The sequence below is a fragment of the Acartia tonsa genome, chromosome 9, assembly GCF_053477335.1.
Source record: "Acartia tonsa isolate MP-2025a chromosome 9, ASM5347733v1, whole genome shotgun sequence".
NCBI lineage: Eukaryota > Metazoa > Arthropoda > Copepoda > Calanoida > Acartiidae > Acartia > Acartia tonsa.
In genome coordinates, this window is record NC_137268.1 from 28,388,128 (window position 1) to 28,414,191 (window position 26,064).

General features: G+C 33.2%; 1 protein-coding gene across 1 annotated transcript; it reads left to right on the forward strand.

The window, feature by feature from the left end:
* On the forward strand, positions 1-26,052 carry LOC145328683 (SET domain-containing protein SmydA-8-like). The gene is made up of 20 exons (XM_080172469.1): positions 1-839; positions 5,179-5,264; positions 5,962-6,012; positions 8,497-8,572; positions 9,580-9,659; positions 9,964-10,053; positions 10,535-10,629; positions 13,165-13,268; positions 13,585-13,645; positions 15,341-15,429; positions 16,906-17,015; positions 17,181-17,245; positions 19,016-19,098; positions 19,488-19,574; positions 19,741-19,832; positions 20,203-20,308; positions 22,223-22,300; positions 22,788-22,850; positions 23,445-23,528; positions 25,627-26,052. Exons 1-20 carry the CDS (start codon positions 768-770, stop codon positions 25,711-25,713), a joined length of 1,659 nt encoding a protein of 552 aa, XP_080028595.1. The 5' UTR covers positions 1-767; the 3' UTR covers positions 25,714-26,052.
* The last annotated feature ends 12 nt before the right edge of the window (positions 26,053-26,064 follow it).

Sequence of the window (26,064 nt, forward strand, 5' to 3'; positions counted from 1 at the left end):
ACTATAAGTAAATCTCAAAGTCAAATCTTTGCATATCCGAAGAAAACTTAAAATTTTATAATTTATTCTTATATTTACTTACGTGAATTATAATTATTTCTTATAATTGATATAAAAGTGATTTCTTTATATATATACACGAACAAAGTTAAATAAATATAAAACAAAGATAAATTTTGATAAAAAGCCCTAATTTCATACGGAAGGTTTTAATTATTTTATAGTTAATATTTCTCTTTATATGTTACTATTTCTATCTATAATACAAAGTAGAACGATGTCTGTCTGTTTGTTTGTTTGTAAATTGTACCGAAGGATCTCACTAACCACTGAACCGATCGGGTTCTCCTTAACAGGGTAGCTTCTCATAGGTCCCGTGAAGGTTTATAACTATTTGAGGGAGGGTACAACAACTCTACCAAAAGAAATCGAACAAAAAATATCTACCTCCATCTAGCGACCGAGAAAATTACTTTTTGGTAAAAGCTTATCTTAACATAGATTTTTTTTAAAAAAATTAGTGGCCTATGTTGGCGAAGCCGCTAGTAATCAAAGTTGTAAGATCTATAGATCTTAAGCTTCATATTACTTGGCAGTTAAGATCTCGCTACCCACTAAACCGATTGAGTTCTCTGTCTTAGAGAAAATTCACATAATAATTTCTGAATTTAGGTCTTAGGCGGGTTTAAGCTATTTTCTGCACCCTTCCTCCCCTATTTGATTACAGATATTCTAATAAAATTTTGATAGAGTGTCTTTAAGAAAAAATGAAGTTAGACATATCAGAGGAGATCGAAGGAGGGGTGACGGAGGCCCCAGAAAATGATACTGGCAAAGATGTAAGTATTGTTGATAGTTGTGCTACCACTCTTTAATTAGGTTCTGTATACTGTATACCATATATGGTAGTACGTCAAAAAGACGATCTTTATTATTCATTTTCAAATTTCTAACAGTTAAGGTATTCAAGCTACTTTATAACACTAAAAAGGATTTTATGGCTTTTAAATTGTGTACATTCACGCCACTAAAATACAGATTTCATTAATTTTATCAAATGTGTATAGTTATACCTTTAATCACAACAATTAGAGTGAATCTAATCCACAATATGCATAATAATTACAAAGCATAGATATTAAAAGATAGCACAATGGACGATAAATTGATATAAGTTTCTAATAATGATCAACGAAAACTCCCCTGATTTGGTTTGAAATTATTAGTTTGAAACCAACCAATCAAAATTCGGTAAAAGTACCCTTTTTGGAGCAAACGTTAAGATAAATTAGTTACAAAACTTTGGATATCATTTCAATTTACAACATTCAAAGTCCTCTCCCTCCCTAACTTTCGTGAAAAGAAGAATTGATACATCATAAACATGTAGAATAACTGCTCTACAATAGTATTTGTATGTATTCACATGTTGGGTGATTGGCTGGAGTTTATTCCAGTGAATTCTATGTAGAGTAGCTGCTTTATAGTAATTATTTGTAGGTGTTCACATGTTGGGTGTGTAACAGCTCTGGAGTTGATTCCAGTGAATTTTATGTAGAGTAGCTGCTCTATAGTAATTATTTGTAGGTGTTCACATGTTGGGTGTGTAACAGCTCTGGAGTTGATTCCAGTGAATTCTATGTAGAGTAGCAGCTTTATAGTAATTATTTGTAGGTGTTCACATGTTGGGTGTGTAACAGCCCAGGAGTTGATTCCAGTGAATTCTATGTAGAGTAGCTGCTCTATAGTAATTATTTGTAGGTGTTCACATGTTGGGTGTGTAACAGCTCTGGAGTTGATTCCAGTGAATTTTATGTAGAGTAGTTGCTCTGTATTAATTATTTGTAGGTATTCACATGTTGGGTGTGTAACAGCCCAGGAGTTGATTCCAGTGAATTCTATGTAGAGTAGCTGCTCTATAGTAATTATTTGTAGGTGTTCACATGTTGGGTGTGTAACAGCCCAGGAGTTGATTCCAGTGAATTCTATGTAGTGTAGCTGCTCTATAGTAATTATTTGTAGGTATTCACATGTTGGGTGTGTAACAGCCCTGGAGTTGATTCCAGTGAATTCTATGTAGAGTAGCTGCTCTATAGTAATTATTTGTAGGTATTCACATGTTGGGTGTGTAACAGCCCAGGAGTTGATTCCAGTGAATTCTATGTAGAGTAGCTGCTCTATAGTAATTATTTGTAGGTGTTCACATGTTGGGTGTGTAACAGCCCAGGAGTTGATTCCAGTGAATTCTATGTAGAGTAGCTGCTCTATAGTAATTATTTGTAGGTGTTCACATGTTGGGTGTGTAACAGCTCTGGAGTTGATTCCAGTGAATTTTATGTAGAGAAGCTGCTCTATAGTAATTATTTGTAGGTATTCACATGTTGGGTGTGTAACAGCTCTGGAGTTGATTCCAGTGAATTCTATGTAGAGTAGCAGCTTTATAGTAATTATTTGTAGGTGTTCACATGTTGGGTGTGTAACAGCCCAGGAGTTGATTCCAGTGAATTCTATGTAGAGTAGCTGCTCTATAGTAATTATTTGTAGGTGTTCACATGTTGGGTGTGTAACAGCCCTGGAGTTGATTCCAGTGAATTCTATGTAGAGAAGCTGCTCTATAGTAATTATTTATAGGTATTCACATGTTGGGTGTGTAACAGCCCAGGAGTTGATTCCAGTGAATTCTATGTAGAGTAGCTGCTCTATAGTAATTATTTGTAGGTGTTCACATGTTGGGTGTGTAACAGCCCAGGAGTTGATTCTAGTGAATTCTATGTAGAGTAGCTGCTCTATAGTAATTATTTGTAGGTGTTCACATGTTGGGTGTGTAACAGCCCAGGAGTTGATTCCAGTGAATTCTATTTAGAGTAGCTGCTCTATAGTAATTATTTGTAGGTGTTCACATGTTGGGTGTGTAACAGCTCTGGAGTTGATTCCAGTGAATTTTATGTAGAGTAGCTGCTCTGTATTAATTATTTGTAGGTATTCACATGTTGGGTGTGTAACAGCCCAGGAGTTGATTCCAGTGAATTCTATGTAGAGAAGCTGCTCTATAGTAATTATTTGTAGGTGTTCACATGTTGGGTGTGTAACAGCTCTGGAGTTGATTCCAGTGAATTTTATGTAGAGTAGCTGCTCTATAGTAATTATTTGTAGGTGTTCACATGTTGGGTGTGTAACAGCTCTGGAGTTGATTCCAGTGAATTCTATGTAGAGTAGCAGCTTTATAGTAATTATTTGTAGGTGTTCACATGTTGGGTGTGTAACAGCCCAGGAGTTGATTCCAGTGAATTCTATGTAGAGTAGCTGCTCTATAGTAATTATTTGTAGGTGTTCACATGTTGGGTGTGTAACAGCCCTGGAGTTGATTCCAGTGAATTCTATGTAGAGAAGCTGCTCTATAGTAATTATTTATAGGTATTCACATGTTGGGTGTGTAACAGCCCAGGAGTTGATTCCAGTGAATTCTATGTAGAGTAGCTGCTCTATAGTAATTATTTGTAGGTGTTCACATGTTGGGTGTGTAACAGCTCTGGAGTTGATTCCAGTGAATTTTATGTAGAGTAGTTGCTCTGTATTAATTATTTGTAGGTATTCACATGTTGGGTGTGTAACAGCTCTGGAGTTGATTCCAGTGAATTCTATGTAGAGTAGCTGCTCTATAGTAATTATTTGTAGGTGTTCACATGTTGGGTGTGTAACAGCCCTGGAGTTGATTCCAGTGAATTCTATGTAGAGTAGCTGCTCTATAGTAATTATTTGTAGGTATTCACATGTTGGGTGTGTAACAGCTCTGGAGTTGATTCCAGTGAATTCTATGTAGAGTAGCTGCTCTATAATAATTATTTATAGGTGTTCACATGTTGGGTGTGTAACAGCTCTGGAGTTGATTCCAGTGAATTATATGTAGAGAAGCTGCTCCAAAGTAATTATTTATAGGTGTTCACATGTTGGGTGTGTAACAGCTCTGGAGTTGATTCCAGTGAATTTTATGTAGAGTAGCTGCTCTATAGTAATTATTTGTAGGTATTCACATGTTGGGTGTGTAACAGCCCTGGAGTTGATTCCAGTGAATTCTATGTAGAGTAGCTGCTCTATAGTAATTATTTATAGATATTCACATGTTGGGTGTGTAACAGCCCTGGAGTTGATTCCAGTGAATTCTATGTAGAGTAGCTGCTCTATAGTAATTATTTGTAGGTATTCACATGTTGGGTGTGTAACAGGCCCTGGAGTTGATTCCAGTGAATTCTATGTAGAGTAGCTGCTCTATAGTAATTAATTGTAGGTGTTCACATGTTGGGTGTGTAACAGTCCTGGAGTTGATTCCAGTGAATTTTATGTAGAGTAGCTGCTCTATAGTAATTATTTGTAGGTATTCACATGTTGGGTGATTGGCTGGAGTTTATTCCAGTATATTTTATGTAGAGTAGCTGCTCTATAGTAATTATTTGTAGGTGTTCACATGTTGGGTGTGTAACAGCCCTGGAGTTGATTCCAATGAATTCTACAGTAATTATTTATAGGTATTCACATGTTGGGTGTGTAACAGCCCTGGAGTTGATTCCAGTGAATTCTATGTAGAGTAGCTGCTCTATAGTAATTATTTATAGGTATTCACATGTTGGGTGTGTAACAGCCCTGGAGTTGATTCCAGTGAATTCTATGTAGAGTAGCTGCTCTATAGTAATTATTTGTAGGTATTCACATGTTGGGTGTGTAACAGCCCTGGAGTTGATTCCAGTGAATTCTATGTAGAGTAGCTGCTCTATAGTAATTATTTGTAGGTGTTCACATGTTGGGTGTGTAACAGTCCTGGAGTTGATTCCAGTGAATTTTATGTAGAGTAGCTGCTCTATAGTAATTATTTGTAGGTATTCACATGTTGGGTGATTGGCTGGAGTTTATTCCAGTATATTTTATGTAGAGTAGCTGCTCTATAGTAATTATTTGTAGGTGTTCACATGTTGGGTGTGTAACAGCCCTGGAGTTGATTCCAATGAATTCTACAGTAATTATTTATAGGTATTCACATGTTGGGTGTGTAACAGCCCTGGAGTTGATTCCAGTGAATTCTATGTAGAGAAGCTGCTCTATAGTAATTATTTGTAGGTATTCACATGTTGGGTGTGTAACAGCCCTGGAGTTGATTCCAGTGAATTCTACAGTAATTATTTATAGGTATTCACATGTTGGGTGTGTAACAGCCCTGGAGTTGATTCCAGTGAATTTTATGCTGAAATGAGATACTGTGGCCAAGAACATAGGTAACATTATCTTCATGAGTTATAACATGGAATCCAATATTTTATATTGAGAGGGGGGGGGGAGGTTGAAAAATCCTAATATTGGGGGAAGTTATGTGTTATAAAGATATTTGCAAAATGTAATACCATACCCTCCCCCCCCCAAAAAAAAACAAAAAACATATAGAGAAAGTTTTCTTCCCCTCTAATAATATTTGCGGGTGCCTATGGCATCTCCAACTTGGGAGTAAATATTTCCTTTGCGTACTTGACTGCGTCCTTAGCATTTTAAAGTTTAAGAAAGTATCTATTAACAGGAATCTAGAGGAATATAGGACAATGATCAATAAATTGATGTACATGCCCAAGGATGATACACAAAATTACCCTTTTCTGTAGATTACAATAAGTGGTTAAAATATTTGGACACTCAACTTAATGAAACAAAATTCAAGTCTCCAAAGCTATAGTGTTATTGGAGATTAGTGTAAAAAACAGCAAATGTCCCCTCCCTGATCTATTAAGGATCTAACAATGATTACCTTGGCTTGCAAATGTCTATTTATGGTAAATTTATTTTTATTTTAATTACTCAATTTCTATCATAATTATTTGCCCTAAGGGCCTAAATTTCTATATTTAGAACATTTCATGATTTAATGTTCTAAGAATCTTTCTTTCAATTGATTTTCTTATTTCATGATTATGATATCTTTAGGGACATGCACCATCCCCCAGATCACGAAGAGCCTTGGCCATTCAGTGTCAGGTAAAATTTTGAATTTTTTTGGCAAACATTTTTTCATAGCTTTCTTGGGGAGAAAAATGATACTAATTTCAATTTTTGTATTGTAACTAAAAAGAACTTGTTGTATGCTCTAAATAAACTTAAAAGCAAAAAGAGTTGTGGGGAGGATAACATCTCAATCTTTCTTATCAAAGAAGTTATAAATGAAATTATTGATCCATTAGTATACCTATTTAATTTATCACTAAAAACAGGATTCATACCACAAAATTACAAAATTGCTCGTGAAGTTCCTATTTTTAAAGCAGGAGAAAGAAATAAGTTTACTAATTATCGTCCAATTTCTATTCTATCAGCATTTAGCAAAATTTTAGAAAAAGTTATTGCATTACAAATGATCAAATTTTTATCAGATTGTAATATCCTATATAAATATCAATATGGGTTTCGTCCTAATCATAACACAACACAGCCTTTATTAAATTTACTTAAGCATATCTATGAAAATCTAAATAAAAAGAACCCTGAATATACAATAAACATTTTCTTAGATCTTTCAAAAGCCTTTGATGTCCTAAATATAAAAATTCTTTTAAACAAACTTGAACACTATGGTTTTAAAAATACATTGAAATGGTTTGAAAACTATTTAATAGGACGGCAACAGTTTGTTACAATCAATGGTGTAAATTCAGCTAAAAAAATCATTCAAACAGGGGTTCCACAGGGAAGTATTTTAGGCCCCCTCTTATTCATTCTATACATAAATGATTTACCAAATGCAACATCCTTTTTAACAAGTTTATTTGCTGATGATACTACTTTTAGCAAATCAAACAACAACTTAAATGACTTAATTGCAGATTCTAATTTAGAACTTGATAAAGCAAAAAATTGGTTTAGAGCAAATAAACTAGCCTTGAATGTATCAAAAACTAAATATATGATTTTTCGCCCACATAAAAAGCCATTTGATCCAGAGTTATGCACATTGAAAATAGGAGGGGAAAAAATTGAAAGAATTGGCAGAGATTGTAATACTAAATTTTTCAAGTTTGTTGGTGTTCTTATAGATGATGAACTTAAGTGGGACAAACATATAAACTATGTAGAAAATAAAATAGCAAGCTCAGTCTATGCCCTATCCCAAACAAAAAAGCTCTTTCCAACCACTACTTTAAAAACAATTTACAACAGCCTCGCTAAGCCCCACATAGAGTATGGCTTAATTGTTTGGGGGGCGGCAAAGGATGAGCATATCACAAAAATTCATAACCTACAGAAGAAAGCTGTAAGAAATGTTTTAAATGCTAAGTACAATGTGCATGCCGAGCCCCTGATGGGAAAACTAGATATTCTTAACATTTTTGACCTAAGGGATGCAAATGTAGTTGAATTTGTCTCTAAATATTTAGAAAACAAACTTCCCAAATGTATGCTTAATTTTCTAACACCATTGCAAAATACTAGATCAAAATGTCTTAGAGTAGAGAAGCCAAATTATAAAATCTATGAAACTTTCCCTTCAGTAAAAATCCCGAAAATTTGGAATAGTTGGGCAGGTGAGCTAAGATCATTAAAATCATCCAAAGCTGTTAAAAAATATGTAAAAAATAAGTGTATATCAAAGTACAAAACATTTCAATGCAGGGAGAGAAAGTGTTATCCCTGTGGAAAAATATAAATATAATTTAAATATCGCAACCAGTAAGCTACTTTAATGCCATACCCTGTAAATAGCTAATATTATTTTATATTTTTTGTGAAACTTGTAAATATTTTTTAAAAAATTAAATGAAAATTGGGCCGAAGGACAGTCAAGATTGACTTTAAAGGCCCTGTAGTACAGTTACCCTAATTATGTCAATATAAATAAATATATCTATAAAAATGATGTAATTTAAAATGTATTAAATTATTTGTAAAATTAATCTGTAATTTACTGCTAATAAATCATATCATTTTTTAATTTTGCTAGATTTTAAGCCTTTAACATCACTATACAAATTTTTGCAGTTAAATTTTAATTATGTTGTACATCTATAATACAAAGTAGAACGATGTCTGTCTGTTTGTGTGTTTGTCTGTTTGTTTGTTACGAAGGATCTCGCTAACCCCTGAACCGATCGGGCTCTCCTTAACAGGGTAGCTTCTCATAGGTCTCGGGAAGGTTTATAACTATTTTCTTGGGGGGTGGGACACCCCAAACCCCCCCAAAAAATGAAAAATCCCCCCCCCAAAAAAAAATTTATTTTTTTATTTTTTTTAACTAAATTTAAAAATGAGGGGGGCACCCCCCCCAAAAAAAAAAAATTTCGCTCCCCCCCCAATAATATTACAATGCAATAAGGAATATTTTTCATGTTTTTTTTTTGTGGGGTTAATGATATCAATATGGATCATAATTAGGAAGAATATAGAATTGATGAACAATGTGTAATAGCAGTTTTTACATAGTCATATTACAATTATGCAAGAAATATTTATTATGCTATTTTGTTGCAGAGAAAAGGAGGGAGTGGGCAGACTGCTGGTAGCCGCCAGGGATATTGACAAAGGAGAACTCATTTTTACTGAAAAGGTAGTTTACTGAGATTACTATAAGCAAAGCTTCTCTATAATACAGGGTGCGTCTAATCGAACGTCTAACTGAGTATTTGGATATCTTTAAATATTCTGGGTATTGTGATATTTTCTTTGGTTATAACAGTTACAGCACAGATTTTTCTTCTCTAAGTCATTGACTTTATAGAGAGAAAGCGGTACTACAAATCAGCTGCCAACTAACTGCTGAGGAATGAGTATGTTTTTTAGCATATCGACTATTGATTTTTAAGCTTTACTTTTTTAGTATAGTAGCGAAGCTACTCTTTAATTCCGAATGTCCGTCCGTCCGTCTGTCCGTCTGTCCGTAATTAATGAAGTGGGGGAAACGTGATTTTCTCGGCTCCTCTTCAAGATAGACAGCTGAAATTTTTAGGGAAGATTCCTATGACATATGCCCATCTAGTCTATACATAGTTTTGTCCATCAGTATGTTATTTGGGGTGCTAGATTGATTCCTAGATTTTTAAGTTTTCGTGATTTTCTCAACTCTTTTTCAGGATTGATGGCTGAAATTATCAAGGATATACTCATATTCTACATATTTCTGTAAAATTTCCTTAAGATTTGTCTATTAATTGCGGTGCTAGATCGATTCCTAGATTTAAAATTTTCGTGATTTTAAAGGTTTCGTGATTTCCCTATTTTATCTCTATAGTAAATTTTTTCCCGATATCCATTCATAATTTTTGTGCTCCGGTACTTATGGATGTTGTCATCCTTGTTTCAATTTAAAACTTCGCTATTTTTGTGCGCATTCATTATTGTTTAGAATAAATAATGATCTAGAAACCAAATAGTAAATTGGACCACTAAGTAAAACAATGTTGGAACAATTTGTCTATATTTTTCATTACTATTAGCATTTGTTCATGTCTTGGAACGATAGGGCGGTAAGTTTTACACTTGAAATTCCTTTTCAAGGTTGACGGATTTTTTTGTGTCTGACATTCCATCCAATGTAATAAATCTATTGTTTTTCAGTCACTCGCTTCTGGACCAAACCATACCCTGACAGAGGTACATTGTCTGGACTGCCTGAAACCTCTAGAGACTGATAACAGGTATAAATAATATCAAATTTTTATTATATGAGTTATTTATGAAATTAATTGGTTTTAATCACAAGGGTATTTTTGTTTGCAAAAGGTGTTTTAAAAAAAATAAATTCTCCACAAGGGCTAGGTCTCGAGGAGAGGTGAGTAGATTCAGCAAAGTTCAATATTGTTTTCTTATTGTCATTGCTCGAGTATGAATTTGATTACTTTTTATTAGTATTTGACCAAAACTGTTGGGTTAATATTGGAAAAAGTGAAACACTGTTTTTTTATTAAATACTCTTTAGCATACATAAGATTTGTAATTTAGATGTAGTAAATGCGGCTACCCTGTCTGCGATGAAGAATGTGAAGTTGGGGAGAATCATTCTATTGAGTGCGAAACCCTGGCCGAGCATAAGTAAGTACTTTAGTCACGATCTTGAATCCGTAAATTTTTATAACTTACAAAAAGTAATAATCTATGATAAAACAGATATTATTTATTTTGATGCCCAAATAGTTATTTACTTTAAATCAATATTTTCTTTTTAACCAGAAAAAAAATGTTATTCTGTATGTTTTTAATTATTATTTCAATATTAAGCTTGTCCTTACCTATTCAATTTTAACCCGGGCTTTACTGATGAAAGGGATTAATTGTCAGTATTAAAAGAGAAAACGTATGTTTATTTCACTCAAAGTTGGAGGATTTTTCTCTATGCCTTGTCACTGCTGGCCAACCATTACTCAAAATAACTTCACCCTACCTAAAGTAATAAACATACAAACGAAAACTACCCCATCCCCTTTATTTCAATATTATGTAAAAATAAGATTGGAGTGGGTTTCTTTGCTCCAAAGGCACTGTGGGAGGTTAAGTATCTTTTAAACATTTTTAGGGAAAAAATCAACGTAGATGAATTGTTGAAACTGAAAGTTCTGTACTGGCCAATTTCTGCACTCAGAGTTCTCATCAAGTCTAAATTAAATCCAGGTATGGACTATTTGTTTGCAGGGATCTTAAGGGATAGGACAATAGATGATATATTGATACATGTCTCCGATGATGACCCCTTTATAGATGAAAATTATTAGTTTAATTGCTTTGAGCCAATGAATAAGATAATGTGGTTATAAAATTTTGGGTACCAGTGTTATTTATAATCAAATATTTCCATCCTCCCTGCTTGTTTAACAATAGTTGTTGTATTTAACCTAAATGTATTTGATTGGGACATGTTACAAACATAATAACCAACATAAACTCTTGTAGAGTAACGCTGCTGCAAAATAATTTCCATCCGTGCACTGTATTCCAGAAATCCCGAAAAATGACAAAAAATCATAGAGAGTGTATATTTAAAAATTTTGATGAAATTTTATTTAAATAGCAATAAGTATACATATATCTTTTAAAATAATGGTGAAAATACTTATAATAAGGGTTTTACACAAGGGGCGTCAGGGGGGGGGGGGGTGTAAAGCTAGTCTAATAAGCACATTTCAGAAGCTGTAACTTCCTTTGTTTCTAAGCAACATTGACGGGAATCATATCAAAAGATATTAACTGAGTGACTTGTTTAAAATGGGTACGACACATAACTGAAAGTTGAATATCTCCATCCTGGTGGGCACAGGATGCCAGGATACCTGGCAGGATCATACAGGTAAAGAGCAAAAATAATTTTTTTTATGACTTAAACTTAACATTTTATCTTACCAAAATACTAAAATATCCTATATTACTACATATAGGTGTTCAAGTCAATTTCCGGTTCCAGGTATGATCCTGCAGGTCTCCAGAAATCTTTAATTGACTCCTTTTACCTCAATTTTTTAAACTTAAGCTATTCTAACAACTATACACGACCAACTAAAATTTCATAAAAATCTGCCGCTATTTTCCTGCCGACTGCCGTCGCTGAAATTTATGTTTTGAGATTTCTAATACATACAGATGAGCAAATTTCTTACTCATTTTCTGTGTGTATATTTAAGCAGGGAGGAAGGGAACAATGGACTGTCCACAAAGTTTTATAATAGTTTTTTTCTTATTTGTAGGCATAACAACTTTTGGGACTTTTGAATTTGATTGGTTAGTTTATTAGTTGAGTGTCCAAACAGTTCAACAACTAATTGTAATTTATAGAAGGGGCAATTTTGTTTATTACCATTGGGGATGTACATTAATTTACTGGCCATTGTCTTATCCCTTTAGATCATAGATATGTAAGACTCTAATTTTTATTTTCATTTATTTTAAAGGAAACATTTTCTATCTTATTCAACATAAGTTCTACTCTTCTTTGTTAATATGAAAGAACCTTTTGTGAAAGGTTGCTCAATTAAAGGGTAAAGGAAGTAGATAATGTTAAACATATAAAATCAGAATATTTTTTGTTGATTAAGGAAACCACATACAAATTTTTAGACTTCTAGCTTTAATGGGATCCAAGATTGATATAAATCGAAGCCCCCCCCCCCCCCCCTCCCCAATATAAGGTATGATAGTTCAGATAAGACCTTAGACATAAATGGATAATCTTTTATTTGTTTTTAAAACTTTTCTTTACTTTAAGTTTAATGGAATAGGTGTTTTAGATAATAAGTAATATATTACTTTTATGTCTAAAAAAATTGTTATTTTTTTGATAGACCCAGTATCTTTAGGGCTTAAAAAAACAAACTTCGCATAGCTTCGCATACACAGGGTAAAGTTCTCTGATATTATACATACATCTAATATCACCATGTAAGAGGATTTGCTTGGACTTTTTTGGTCTTAAAAGATCTGGAACCAAACGTAAAATTTTCATTAGAAGAAAATTGTCTATTTTACAGAAATCGGGTATGCTAAGAAAACCATCTACAATTACAACAAAAAATGGAGATTTGACTTCTTTTCAAGGCTAAACGTATCAATTATTACATACTGATTCCAAAAATATATAATACTTAAAAATAGCTTTAAAAATGAAGGGTCCACGATGATTTGAAATGTAGTTTAGTTGACCTTAAAAATAGTTGTTTACAATGATGAAAAGGAACTTAATTCCATACCTCTGGTATAATTACACATAAAATTCTTATTTTTCATAGTAAAGAGCTAATTCTTTCGGCTTTATTTCCAAAAACTTGTGTATATTACTAAACAATTGTTTAAAAGTGTATTTTCCAAAATGTAAAAAACGATTTTTTGTCACCCGTGGAACATAGTGCCGTGCTCTGAATCGGATTAATCTCAACTGGAAGCAGATTATATGATTTTTAATTTCATTATCCAATGAAACTAATCGTCGGTTCCATAAAAGTGCATTGTTCTTTCCTCAAGAAAATAAGAATAAGAGGGAATTAATTCATATTGGATACTGAATAGCACCACAGGGTTGGGTCACCGCTTACCTAAAAGGCCCCTTGCAAGTAAAAAAGCTTCCTCATCCCCCTTATTTTCAAATATTACTAAAAAAAATGAGGATGGTTTCAGCTTCACTTTGAGGGAAAGAACCTAATAACCATAAATATAACTTAGGTATCTGGGGAATAATCCAGCGTATGATGAGTCACTCCGAGGAGCAGAAGAAAAAGTCAACCTGGGGACAATATCATCAGCACCTCGTACAATTCATTACTCAGGTAATACCAGGGATCTAAAGGGATAAGACAATGTCCGATAAATTGATGTATTGTACATACCAAATGACGATATTCAAAATTACCCCTACTGTAGATTACTTTTTGTGGTTAAAACGTTTGGACACTCAACTTAATGAACCAACCAATATAATTTTATACTTTTATTCTCTTTAAAAACACAATATTTCATAAAATATAATTTTCTTATTAAACTGATTTTTGGAATAAAAAAGTAACTATGTCATGATGTGCCCCTATTGCGTAAAACAAAATTATCCCTTTCTTTAGCTGATTATCAAATTTATATAAATTTCAGACTTGTGGTCTTGGAGAAACCTTTTCAGAGGCTGAGGTTGAACATGTTAGTGGAGTTATAGGTATTATTATTAAGCCAGGGATATAAAAAGATAAGACAATGACCGATAAATTGATGTACATCTCCAATGAGGATACACAAAATCAATCCTTTTGTAGATTAAAATTAGTGGTTAAAAAGTTCGGACACTCAACCTAATAAACCAACCAATCAAAACTCATGAAAAGTCCCCAAAGTGGTTAAGCCAAAGAATAAAAAACGTTATTACACAACTTTGAGGACTAAAGTATTAAATAGCCCATTGTCCTTTTCCTTCCTCGATTCTTTATCTCCTCTCTTTTTAGTAACTTTGAAAATAGCTTTCAAAGGCTTCCCCTTCTTAGATTTATATAGAATGTTAGAGAACTAGGGATAAATTTGATTTTGGAATATAACCAAAAAGGGGTGTGGGTATGAAGGAGATAATTATAGAAAGTGGGTTAGAATAAATATTTAGATTACAATTCTGTCCCTTATCTCTGATAAAATCAAAGCCCTACACTTATATTTTAGAATAAAAACCGGATGACAACATCCATAAGTAGCGAACCACATATGTAAAACAAATATTTTAACAACTACATATACATATGGATGGACATAATGACAAAATTTCCATTGATTGGGAGAAATTTCAAATGCTTATCTTGAGACCTCTAGAGGCACTTTAGGGAGGGGGAAGGGGGGAGGGGGTAGTTCGATCTACCTTTTTCCCTTAAGTTTTAAAAGAAAAAGTATAAAAGAAATTTGGTGGAAATTTGGGAGCTATTTTGAATTACCCCTCCACCTTATTAGTCTTCCCTAGATCTGTAAGTAGCTTCACATTAAAAGAGTACCATATCACTCCAGTGGTTAGTGAGATCTTAAGGAACACACAGAGAGAATACTGTTACTTTTATATAAGCATGTATAATGTATGTTTAGATGTAAACAGTATAAGATTTGCTACCCATGGCCATGGTGTATAGAGAATATGTATGTTTAGATGTAAACAGTATAAGATTAGCTTCCCATGGACATGGTGTATAGAGAATATGTATGTTTAGATGTAAACAGTATAAGATTAGCTACCCATGGACATGGTGTATAGAGAATATGTATGTTTAGATGTAAACAGTATAAGATTAGCTTCCAATGGACATGGTGTATAGAGAATATGTATGTTTAGATGTAAACAGTATAAGATTAGCTACCCATGGACATGGTGTATAGAGAATATGTATGTTTAGATGTAAACAGTATAAGATTAGCTTCCCATGGACATGGTGTATAGAGAATATGTATGTTTAGATGTAAACAGTATAAGATTAGCTACCCATGGACATGGTGTATAGAGAATATGTATGTTTAGATGTAAACAGTATAAGATTAGCTTCCCATGGACATGGTGTATAGAGAATATGTATGTTTAGATGTAAACAGTATAAGATTAGCTACCCATGGACATGGTGTATAGAGAATATGTATGTTTAGATGTAAACAGTATAAGATTAGCTTCCCATGGACATGGTGTATAGAGAATATGTATGTTTAGATGTAAACAGTATAAGATTAGCTTCCCATGGACATGGTGTATAGAGAATATGTATGTTTAGATGTAAACAGTATAAGATTAGCTTCCCATGGACATGGTGTATAGAGAATATGTATGTTTAGATGTAAACAGTATAAGATTAGCTACCCATGGACATAGTGTATAGAGAATATTTATGTTTAGATGTAAACAGTATAAGATTAGCTACCCATGGACATGGTGTTTATGGAATGACAAGTATAATGTCCCATTCCTGCTTATCAAACACGAAGGTAAATACATCATTAAAAGCGAAGCTTTCCTATAATTAGTAGTTAGATACCATGTAGAAAGCGTAGCAACTCTATCTATAATTATTACCAGAATGTCCATACATTATTTAAAACATATTGATTTTTACCCTTTTCAACAATGTGATCCTATTTATCTTATTTTTAGAATGTTGATTCCTATTAAAACAAGGTGTTATAATCAAGTCCTTAAAATATGATTATGTCCTTAAACAGTGTTCTGTATTTAAAAAGTTTTGCAACAAATTTATTTACATTTTGTTTAGACTTACATATTTATATTCTACTTATTTAATTCTGACACTCTATAAGTGTTGATCTTCGTTTGTCCTAACGTTTAAGGGCTTTGCTTTCATGGATGTTGTCATCAAAGTTAGTAATACAGTAACTCTTTAACTAGAGGCGGTCTGTATGTCCGTCTTAAAATAAACTTACGTAATTTGACTGCGACTTGATCTCAGAAAGAAAAGGGTTCTAAAGTAAAGGGATTAAACAATGGACGATAAATTGATGTCCCCCTTTGATGATAAACAAATTACCCCTTCTGACATTAAAATAATCAAATACTCAAAGTTTTTAAAAAACAAATAAGATAAAAAATTATAAACTTTGGGTACCAGTAATATTTTCAGTCCAATGTCCCTTCCCTCACTGATTTATTACTGTCTTAACCATAACACTTTGGTTAAGTGTGACTTCCGAATTTGCGGGAAGTTCTAGAGATCTTAGTCTTTCAAGGCAAAACCCCCAATACCAGGACCATCAAGTTCAACAGCAGGTTTGAGTATAGATTTATTGACACAAACTATTTCAAAGTCCTGAAATTACAAGATCAATTAATAAACAGAATAAAATATTACTCGTTAACTTAAAACTTTGAGCACTAAAAAAAATCTTTTTTTCTTATGGTTAAAGAATCTTTGGGTACTTTGGCTTTAAAGGAAAATTATTTGGTTTATAGACCATTGTTAAATGCATAATATAAGCACATAAAAATTACTAAAACATAGTATTTGAATCATAATAAAGTTTCTTGTGTAGCTGGCTAGAGCCTTAAAACTTAATAAATCCGTCCTATATGCCATACAATTATATATGAAAACGAAGAAAAAACTACCTGAAGTTCTTTAGGTTTAAGCACCTGGCATACTAGGGTTATACACGCACTCTGAGACCAATGTTAGGCCCGACTCAATTCTCCGAATGTCTTTATCCACACACATGTAAATCAGAAGTGGCGTGGCGTCACCAAAACATAAACAATCTTAAAATGCCGCAACTCTTTAGGAAAGTTAAGCAAAGACGACATTTTTGCTGGACTGGAATTATGGAATAAGGAAATTAATTTCGATCTTGATAAACACAAAGCTTCCTCGAAAAGAGGTTGAAACAATTACCGTAAGATAATTCTAAACAATCTTTTGCCCCACTTATGGACATAATTAACCCTGTTGTTAGACAATCATGAACGAGGATGGAAGTGTAGATGTGAGGGCTGTACTGGAAATTAAGAGAGGACAAGAAATTACTAAATCATATGTCTCTAGCTTGGAAACTACACAGATGAGGTAATAGTTATTTCTCACATCATATTATAAACAGCTTTCCGCGGATATAAAATGTTCATATATAAGAAAAAACCAGTTTTTTAGCCTCGAGATAAATAAAGTATTTTATTTTACTAATTGTGCTACTTTTTTTTCTATAAAAATAAATTAATTTTTATGTTTCAGACAAGCCCGCCTGTCAGCTGGATGGTATTTCACCTGTACTTGCATCAGATGCATGGATCCTCTAGGTATTTTAAGTTGTAATAAGTTGTAATTTTTATGATCACGCAACCTATCAAGACTTCAATGAGATGGAGAGGTTAATTCACAATTTTATGGGGAAGTTTATTAGTAGCGAAGCTACTCTATAATTCCTAATGTCCGTCCGTCTGTCCGTCTTTCTGTCCGTCCGTCTGTCCGTAATTAAAGAATTGGGGGAAACGTGATTTTCTCGGCTCCTATTCAAGATAAACAGCTGAAAATTTTAGTGAAGATTTCCAATATATGTATATGCCCATCTATTATATACATTGTTTTGTCCATCTGTTTGTTATTTGGGGTGCTAGATCGATTCCTAGATTTTTACGTTTTCGTGATTTTCTCAGCTCCTTTTCAAGATAAAGGGCTGAAATTTTCAGGGATTAATTAATTTTATATTCTACATATTTTCACCAAGTTTTGTTAATATTTTTTTGTTAATTGGGGTGCTAGATCGATTCCTAGATTTTTTAGGTTTTCATGGTTTTCTCAATTCCTATTCAGGATTGACGGTTGAAATTATTAGGGATTAAATATGCTCATGTTCTACATATTTCCATCAAGTTTCATTAAGATTTGTCTAATAATTGCGGTGCTAGATCGATTCCTATATTTTTTAGTTTTCATGATTATAAGGTTGCGTGATTTTAAAGGTGTGATGATTTCCCTATTTTACCAATATTATTATTTACTAAGTATATTTGCGATAACTTTTATTTAATGAAATCTTCCAATTTTTAACCTGTACAAAACGGCCTGCTTAATTGCTTCAAGATCCATGTCAGATCTATATAGGAAATAAATGTCTATAAACGAGCTCAAGTTTTCCAAGGACTATTCGTTGAAAACTCATAGTGCTCCAATAATCCATAATAAATTCTCATTGCCCAGAACGATAAGACCCATTATTTTACTTTATTAAAAACAAATTCATTTTTTTCATTTCATGTTGCTATTTACATTATAATGAAGTATTTAATTTCTAATCATAAAAAAGAAAATTTAAATTTATGATATAATAAATTTAAGAAAACTCTGTTTTAAAAGAATTCGATTGTGGCGACACTTTGTGTGTTCAAATATTGAACTAAAATTGTAATCATATAATAAACTCTTTGGTGATGGTAATGTAAAGAAAAAAATATAATTTAAAAGATCTTTTTAAGATCATTTAAATTATTAAATATTTACTTCCGTTTAAATAGTAATGCCGGGTGAGGAAAATAAATTTAATGAGAAATATATATGCATATAGAAAACTAGCCAATAGGGAGATAGTTATATCGAGCCAACTCTAGTTTATTATATGACACTGCTTTGTAGTATTTTTTTGACAAACCCCAACTGTCCCAGTTTTAAGCAAGACGATTCCAGTGACGTCATATAAAAAGGAAAGGGGGAAGAAAATCTCTTCCCCTTTCTCCCATCTCTTTTGAAGAGATTTTCTTCCCCCCTTCCCTTTTTCTTTCCCGAAACGTATATGACGTAACTGGAATCGTCTTGCTAAAACTGGGACAGTTTGGGGTTTGTCATTTTTTTCCTGATATACAATCATAATTTTTGAGCTTCGCTACTTATGGATGTTGTCATCCTTGTTATTCTTCTGTCCAATAAAAAAAAATAAATGAAAACTTCCTGGGAAGGACTAATCGTATCACTGTAGTGAATAAGGACTAACTTTTCTTTTGAAATATACAGATTATTATGCCTGAATGAGCATCTAGGATAACAAATCTATTGTCAATGTAATTTCTTTTTAGAATGTTTGTCATTTGCCAGTGCTGTAGCTTGTCTGAAATGCAAAGAGGGTCTCATTCTTTCTAGCAACCCATTAGATTCAGAGGTAAACAAAAGATTTTGGTTGTAAGCAAATAGCTGATCATACAGGCAAACATGAAAGAAAATTATCCATTTTACCTAGTCAGTCAAAAAGTGCTAAAGCTAAAATTGTCATTAATGTTTTTGAAAGACAAAATGGTCAGCTGTTTGATATATCATCACATTTTTATGATGTAATACTCAAATTATTTATTGTATTTTCTAGATTAAAGTACTAATACTTGAGAGATTAGTAGAACCATTTCCATTTAAATATGATAACATACATAAAACTTACAGAGTGAAGGGCAAAGACTCTGAAACATGATTTGTTAGTTAAAAATTATATTTAATAACGCCATAATTTATAATAGAATAAAATCAATATATATACACATTGAATATATTTTCTAGGCACCCTGGTATTGTGGGGACTGTGGGGAGAAAAGAGATGCTGCTGCCATCTCAAAATTAAACAGCTACTTCTATAATGCTATCCAGGTAATAAATCTATAGTATAGATTTCAATTGTCAGCCAATGGCGTCGAAAACATTAACACAGCAAAGTTTCAACAAAAGAGAAGAAAGCAATTTGCTAGCTGACGAAAAAGGTCGAAAAGTTGTTTGGGTACTACATCTATACTTTATTATTTATTTATTGTTTCAGGAAGCTACAGATGACTGTATGGCTTTGGATCACTTGCTTGAGAAATCTGTTAAAATGTTCCATCCTAACCATTATATTCCAACTCTTACTAGGTAAACTACAATTTTCTATATAATTAAGTAGTTGGATGTCTCTATCTCTCTCTTTCTCTCCTTTCTCTTCTCTCTCTCACTCTCTCTGTCTCTATCTATCTATCTATCCATCTATTGTTTTTTCTCTCCTTCTATCTTTCCTTATCTATGTATCTCTCTCTTTTCTTTTCTATCTCAGGTTCTCTCTCTCTCTCTCTCTCTCTCTCTCTCTCTCTATCTATCTATCTATCTATCTCTCTCTCTCTCTCTCTCTCTCTCTCTCTCTCTCTCTCTCTCTCTTTCTTTCTATCTATTACTCTCTCTATTTCTTTCTCTCTTAACTCTTAATTTATGTCCTTTAAAAGGCCTCGCCACTACAGATTATTTTTAGAATAAAATTGAACACGGCATTCTTGAAGCTTGGCGCGCGCAACCCCAACCAGGCAGAAACAGAAATCCTAATGAGAAGGAAAGAATTTCTTGATGAAGTTCACCAGGTACAGGATGACATTTAAAGGCCCGCAGGGTTGCTTGATAGTTGAAATATTTACATCAAATAAAATTTTGTTGTTGTTGTGTTGACTATGTAGATTTTATGTATACGGATGAGATACCAGGGTTCCACGCCAAACGTAGGAGTTCCAAACGTAGGAGTGGTAAAACATCGGAGTGGACATACGCAGGAGTCCTAAACGTCGGAGTGGGACAAACGCAGGAGTGAAACAAACGTCGGAGTGGACAAACGGAGGATTTTTGGGACAAACGTCGGAATGGACAAACACAGGAGTCCCATTTTTTTTTTTTCAATTTTGATTTTTTTTCAATTTTGGATTTGTTTTTCAATTTTAAATTTTTTATTATACAACCCCCCCCCCCCCCCCTTGGTCCCGTTATTTTTCTTAGTTAGGCTAGGTTAGGTTATAGGCCAGTGTGCCGAGCGCTGCGGCTAGGCATTCTAGGGGGCCGAGCGCTGCGGCCATAGTCATTATTTTATAGACAGAGGTATAAAAAAAATTTCAAAATTGTCATATTATTAAAATAGCGGACAATCCTAGGTTTTAATTAAGCAATGTCCACTCCAACGTTTGTCCACTCCGACGTTTGTCCGACTCCTACGTTTGTCCACTCCGACGTTTGGGACTCCTGCGTTTGTCCACTCCGACGTTTGGGACTTCTACGTTTGGGGTAGGACCGATACCAGCACAGCCTAAAAAACCTAACCTAATCCGCCATAATGTATTCAACTTATCCGAAGGCATGGGGGTTATAATCTACCCATATAACTGTAAACAATTGTTCTAACCACTCTTTAAATGAAAACAATAAAAAGATTTTACAGTTTGTAACTTTTGTCCCAACCTGTATCAATGAAAGTAATATCAAAATAATTCTTGATAGTCCCTTTCGTGTCAACGCTTCTTAATTAAGGGTCGTTTCGTCTTATTTTCACAGTAGTTTCCCTCTATTTCTATTTCCTGTGGGGAGCTCCAACCATGCGGGGCCAATTGCCCAACCCTGCAGGGTAATCACCTAACCCAACTCAACCTAACCTAACCAAAAGCTGATGTGGAAATACGACGAAACATCCTTAAGAGGCGTTGCCACGACTATGCCCTAATTCTCTTTATACAGTGTGTTTTTTTTTATGAGAACTTTTTTGAAAGCAATTTTACCCCACTTATAGTTATCAGAATTTAATGATTAATGGCTTATTTTCTTCGTTTTTTAAGGCAATTAATAGAACACAAAATAAATATTTCAGTTTTCATCTAACAAGTACAGTAAAATTTAAAATTCAAAACTTAGGTGTCAACATCTAAAAATGGTTTTAGCGCATTTTTCTTATGCCTAAATCTTCTACCCTTTGCAAGAAAAAAAATTGGATTTTCTGTTGTCGACTTTGGGGGGCCAGTACTCCCTCCCTGGTTGAGATATGACCTTCAAACTTTCTAGTACATGTCCCTAATAGTATCTGTATACATTTTTAGCTCTATATCTCAACTTTCAAGTGTTTAGCAGCCATTCTTGCAAAAGGTTGAATATTTGAGCATAAGAAAAATGCGCTAAAACCATTTTTAGACGTTGACACCTAAGTTTTGAATTTTAAATTTTACTGTACTTTTTAGATAAAAACTGAAATATTTTTTTGGTGTTCTATTAATTGCCTTAAAAAACGAAGAAAATAAGCCATTAATCATTAAATTCTGATAACCATAAGTGGGGTAAAATTGCTTTCAAAAAGGTTCTCATAAAAAAAAACACTGTATTTCCACACCAGAATAACAAAAAAAGATTCAGCAAAAATAATAAATGGGAATGTGCAAAGTGACTTCATAGACAAGTATACTTTGCGTTAAAAATATAATAGATAACGTTTTATTTTGTGAAAATATAATCATTTCATATTTTAGTTTATTGAAGCAGTTGAACCAGGCCTAACTCAAAGAAGAGGACTCTCACTTTTTGAAAGAGGAATTTGTCATTTGCAGGTAACTTTGTCAGCCAAAATTGCGGATATAAAGACTGTTAAATTTGTCGGATCATGGAAAGAAAACGAAGTAGTGGGTTTCGTCGTATTTTTACGGTAGCTTTTCTCATATTTCTAGCCACTGTGAGAGGCTCTAACCCTTCGGGAACTATTTCAAACGACAAAGCCTGCTACTTCGTTTTCTTTCCATGATCGAATATGTCTACAATCCTTAGCTTATATTTTTTAACAAGCAAAGAGTGTTCTATAAAGCTTAGTATCCCCTAAACTGTCTGTCCGTATGTCTATATGTAGCATGTAAGTAGATGCTATTAGAGTGCTCTTTAGAGTCAAAGGAATTAGAGAATGTTAGTGCAATGGTCCGATAACCTATTTTATTTTCTATTAATAAATTATTTATATACGTGTAATTGGGATAAATCAAGCAATATTTTTTTACCCACCCTTTTGTTTCATAAACCATAATCAAATTACATTCTAAATTTTAGCTTGGAAGAGAACTGTATGACCGCAAGAAGTTTGGAAAAGCAGACTTCCAAATGTTATTAAAGGTATAGCATATGTTAAGATGGAGAAATTCTCAAAGAAAGTTATATAATAACAATGATGACAACATCCATAAGTTGCGAAGCTCAAAAATTATGAGATAATGGGAAAAAAATACTATAGAGCAGTGTCACACAATAAACATTTAACATGATAAAATAGGTAAAACTGAAAAACTTTAAAAGCACGAAATCTTAAAAATCTAGGAATCGATCTAGCACCCCAATTAATAAACAAATCTTATCAAAACTTCGTGAAAAAAAGTAGAATCTAAAATTGATTAATCCCTGAAAATTTCAGCCCTCTATCCTGCAAAGGAATTTAGAAAATCACGAAAACTTGAAAATCTAGGAATCAATCTAGCGCCCCAAATGACAGACAGATGGACAAAGCAATGTATAGATTAGATGGGCATATTTCATAGGAATCTTCACCAAAAATTTCAGCTGTCTCTCTTGCATAGCAGCTGAGAAAATCTTGTTTCCCCCACAGCGTTACGGACTGGCTGACTGACGGACATTAATCTATCTCTATTATCTTATTTCTTAAGGTCCCTGAGAAAGATATCCTTAATTTTCTTTACTAAGTTTTCTCTCTAGAATGTTGTTGACAATTTGGAAGATTGCTTGGAGTGTTTGGAACATTACAGCACTGGCACTCAACTAGAGGAAGTCAATTTTAAGGTAAGATAAAGAGAGGAGTAGGTTGCGTTAAAAATCCGTAAAGGTTGTGAGTTTTAAGTTAAAACCATTAGTAGAACGATAAAAATTATGTTAACTTCTAAACAAAAATTTTGTCTATAGTTCTTTTTTATAAGAAATACACATATTTAGTGAATATTATCGTTCTACTACTATTTTTAAGCCTTAAAAATCACACCTTTAAAGGGCGAATATAGGTTCGATATGATATGAGCTTATATCAAAGGTGCCATTACATACTTTTAGAATATCTATGCCAAATTTAAAAATAAAAAAAAATCCTTAAGTAGATTTTGCAATTTTCTGTTTCAATTGAACATATAATAAATGAGATTGCCGACAAAATCGTTTATTTTAGCCCTTTACAAGACTTTTTTTTGACTATTTTGCTTAAGTTTGATTGACTATTACATTGGCACGCACCTTAAAAGATAACTTAAATGTTTATTATTTTAGATTATATACTAGTTTATTTAATTTTTTAAAAAGCATAAAAATAATTTGCGTAGAAGGGCGTCAGGAGTATTGATAGGGTAAATAATACGTCTTAAAGTTTATTTTCTGTACAGAGATCTTTGATTAATTCATGATGATATAAACAACCCTTGTGTACGCATTTTCAACACACACACACACGGCCACAAAAAAACAGGGATTTGAAATCATTCTTCCTCCAAGAAAATTTTATCGATTATTTTTTTTTACTTTTTACATTATTTGATGTTTTTTTTAACTTTTTAATAATTTACTTTATGAAGGTAGAAGGAGGGTATATTTACCCCTGATTAATTGGTTTCCACGTTATTACGACTATCATTTAACGAAAGCTTTTTAATTCAACCTTGCCACGAAGCCTTGTGTGATGCTAGGGTGTTTGAGTTCTTAGGGAACCACACTAATTACAAAATATTTTTTTCAAGATGGACGGGTTTTAAGCTATAAACAGACTTATACAATTGAATATGTCAATATTTTTAAGTTATTTATAATCTATGGAATTGCACCTTTGATATAAGCTCATATCATATCAAACCTATATTCGCCCTTTAAGGATTTTTAGCGCAACCTACTCCTCCCTTTATTAAAAATACTTTGGAAACAAGGTTGATAACATTTATAACTAGCAAAGCTCAATACAAAATGCGTTCAATATCATTTTAAAAATGAACAAACAGACGAAGTAAATCATATACTGCATGTGTGGTAGTCGGACAGACGGATAGACCTTTCCTAGAGTATGCTATGCTCCATGTCTACCGCTAACACCAAGACGTTAATCCCCACCTTATCACCATTCTAGCCAACCCATTCTGCCATTGTTTGATCATCAAAGAAAGCGGTCAACTTATCCACCGCTGATATAGGGAGGGAGTTGCCCCTCCCCTCTACATGTTCCAGTAACCTACCCTTTTCCAAGGGACGTCTACCTTACCCCCTACCGGAGCCTACCCACCTACTATTCACCTGGCTGGGGCTCCCCCATCTCCTCTACACCCCTTCTCTACCTAACCCATTTATAATCTGTTTTGTATATAAAGCTATTAACTTGTTGTATATGTATTCAGTTCAAATATAACTTTCAAACAGTAACTACTTGTAGTACTTTATTGATAGAATCCTTAAGGCTAGGGGCTCTTTTGAATCGAACTCGCTTTGTAGGGTTGAAACGCTTCACCCTACCACACATGCTCACTCATTTAACAAAAAATAGCAACCGAGAAAATTACTTATACATCATTATGGACTGATGGACAGACACTATGAATAAAAAAGTGGTTTCGCTACTTAAAATATTTTATTAGAACTGGTTTCCTTATAAGAAGCTTCCTTCTGTTTATACGAGTGACTGAGAAAATTTAATTGTTTGATAACTGGATGACAGATACAATTTCAGCTGATTTCAGCCGCCTTTTTTAGTAGCTATTTTATAATTCCCTTGTCTCTCCGTCCGTTAGTTGGTTCATAACGCTTTAAAGGAAGTGTTATTTTCTCAGAAGTTATACAATATAGACGACTCTGAAACGGAGATAAAAGGTTTTTAACAAATGCTCTTATTTATAACAATATTTTTGGAATATAGGCCGGAGCAGCCAGAGATGACGCAGAGCTTTGGATAGAACAACTTGATTCCATTGATGAAGTTGAAACTATTGAACAACAATTATAAAAAGTATAAAAAAAAATATCACGGCAAATAAAAGATACAGCTTTTAGTGCCTAACAAAAAAGTACGCCATTCAATACAAATGACCAATGATAGGCCAGTTTACATTGTAATTGACCAATGGTAAAATGTATACTGGCCTATCATTGGTCATTTGTATAGTATGCGTCATTTTTTATTGGGCACTATAAACTGCTTTCAATTAAAACCAATTTTTCATTCTGTATTACTATCTTAGTTTCTATAACACGAATTTTATAATATTTGTTATTTTAATAATATTTTATAATTTAGATTTTGTATTATATACCTATTGCTCAAATAAAACACAGGGTTTTTGTATTTTTTCTTTTC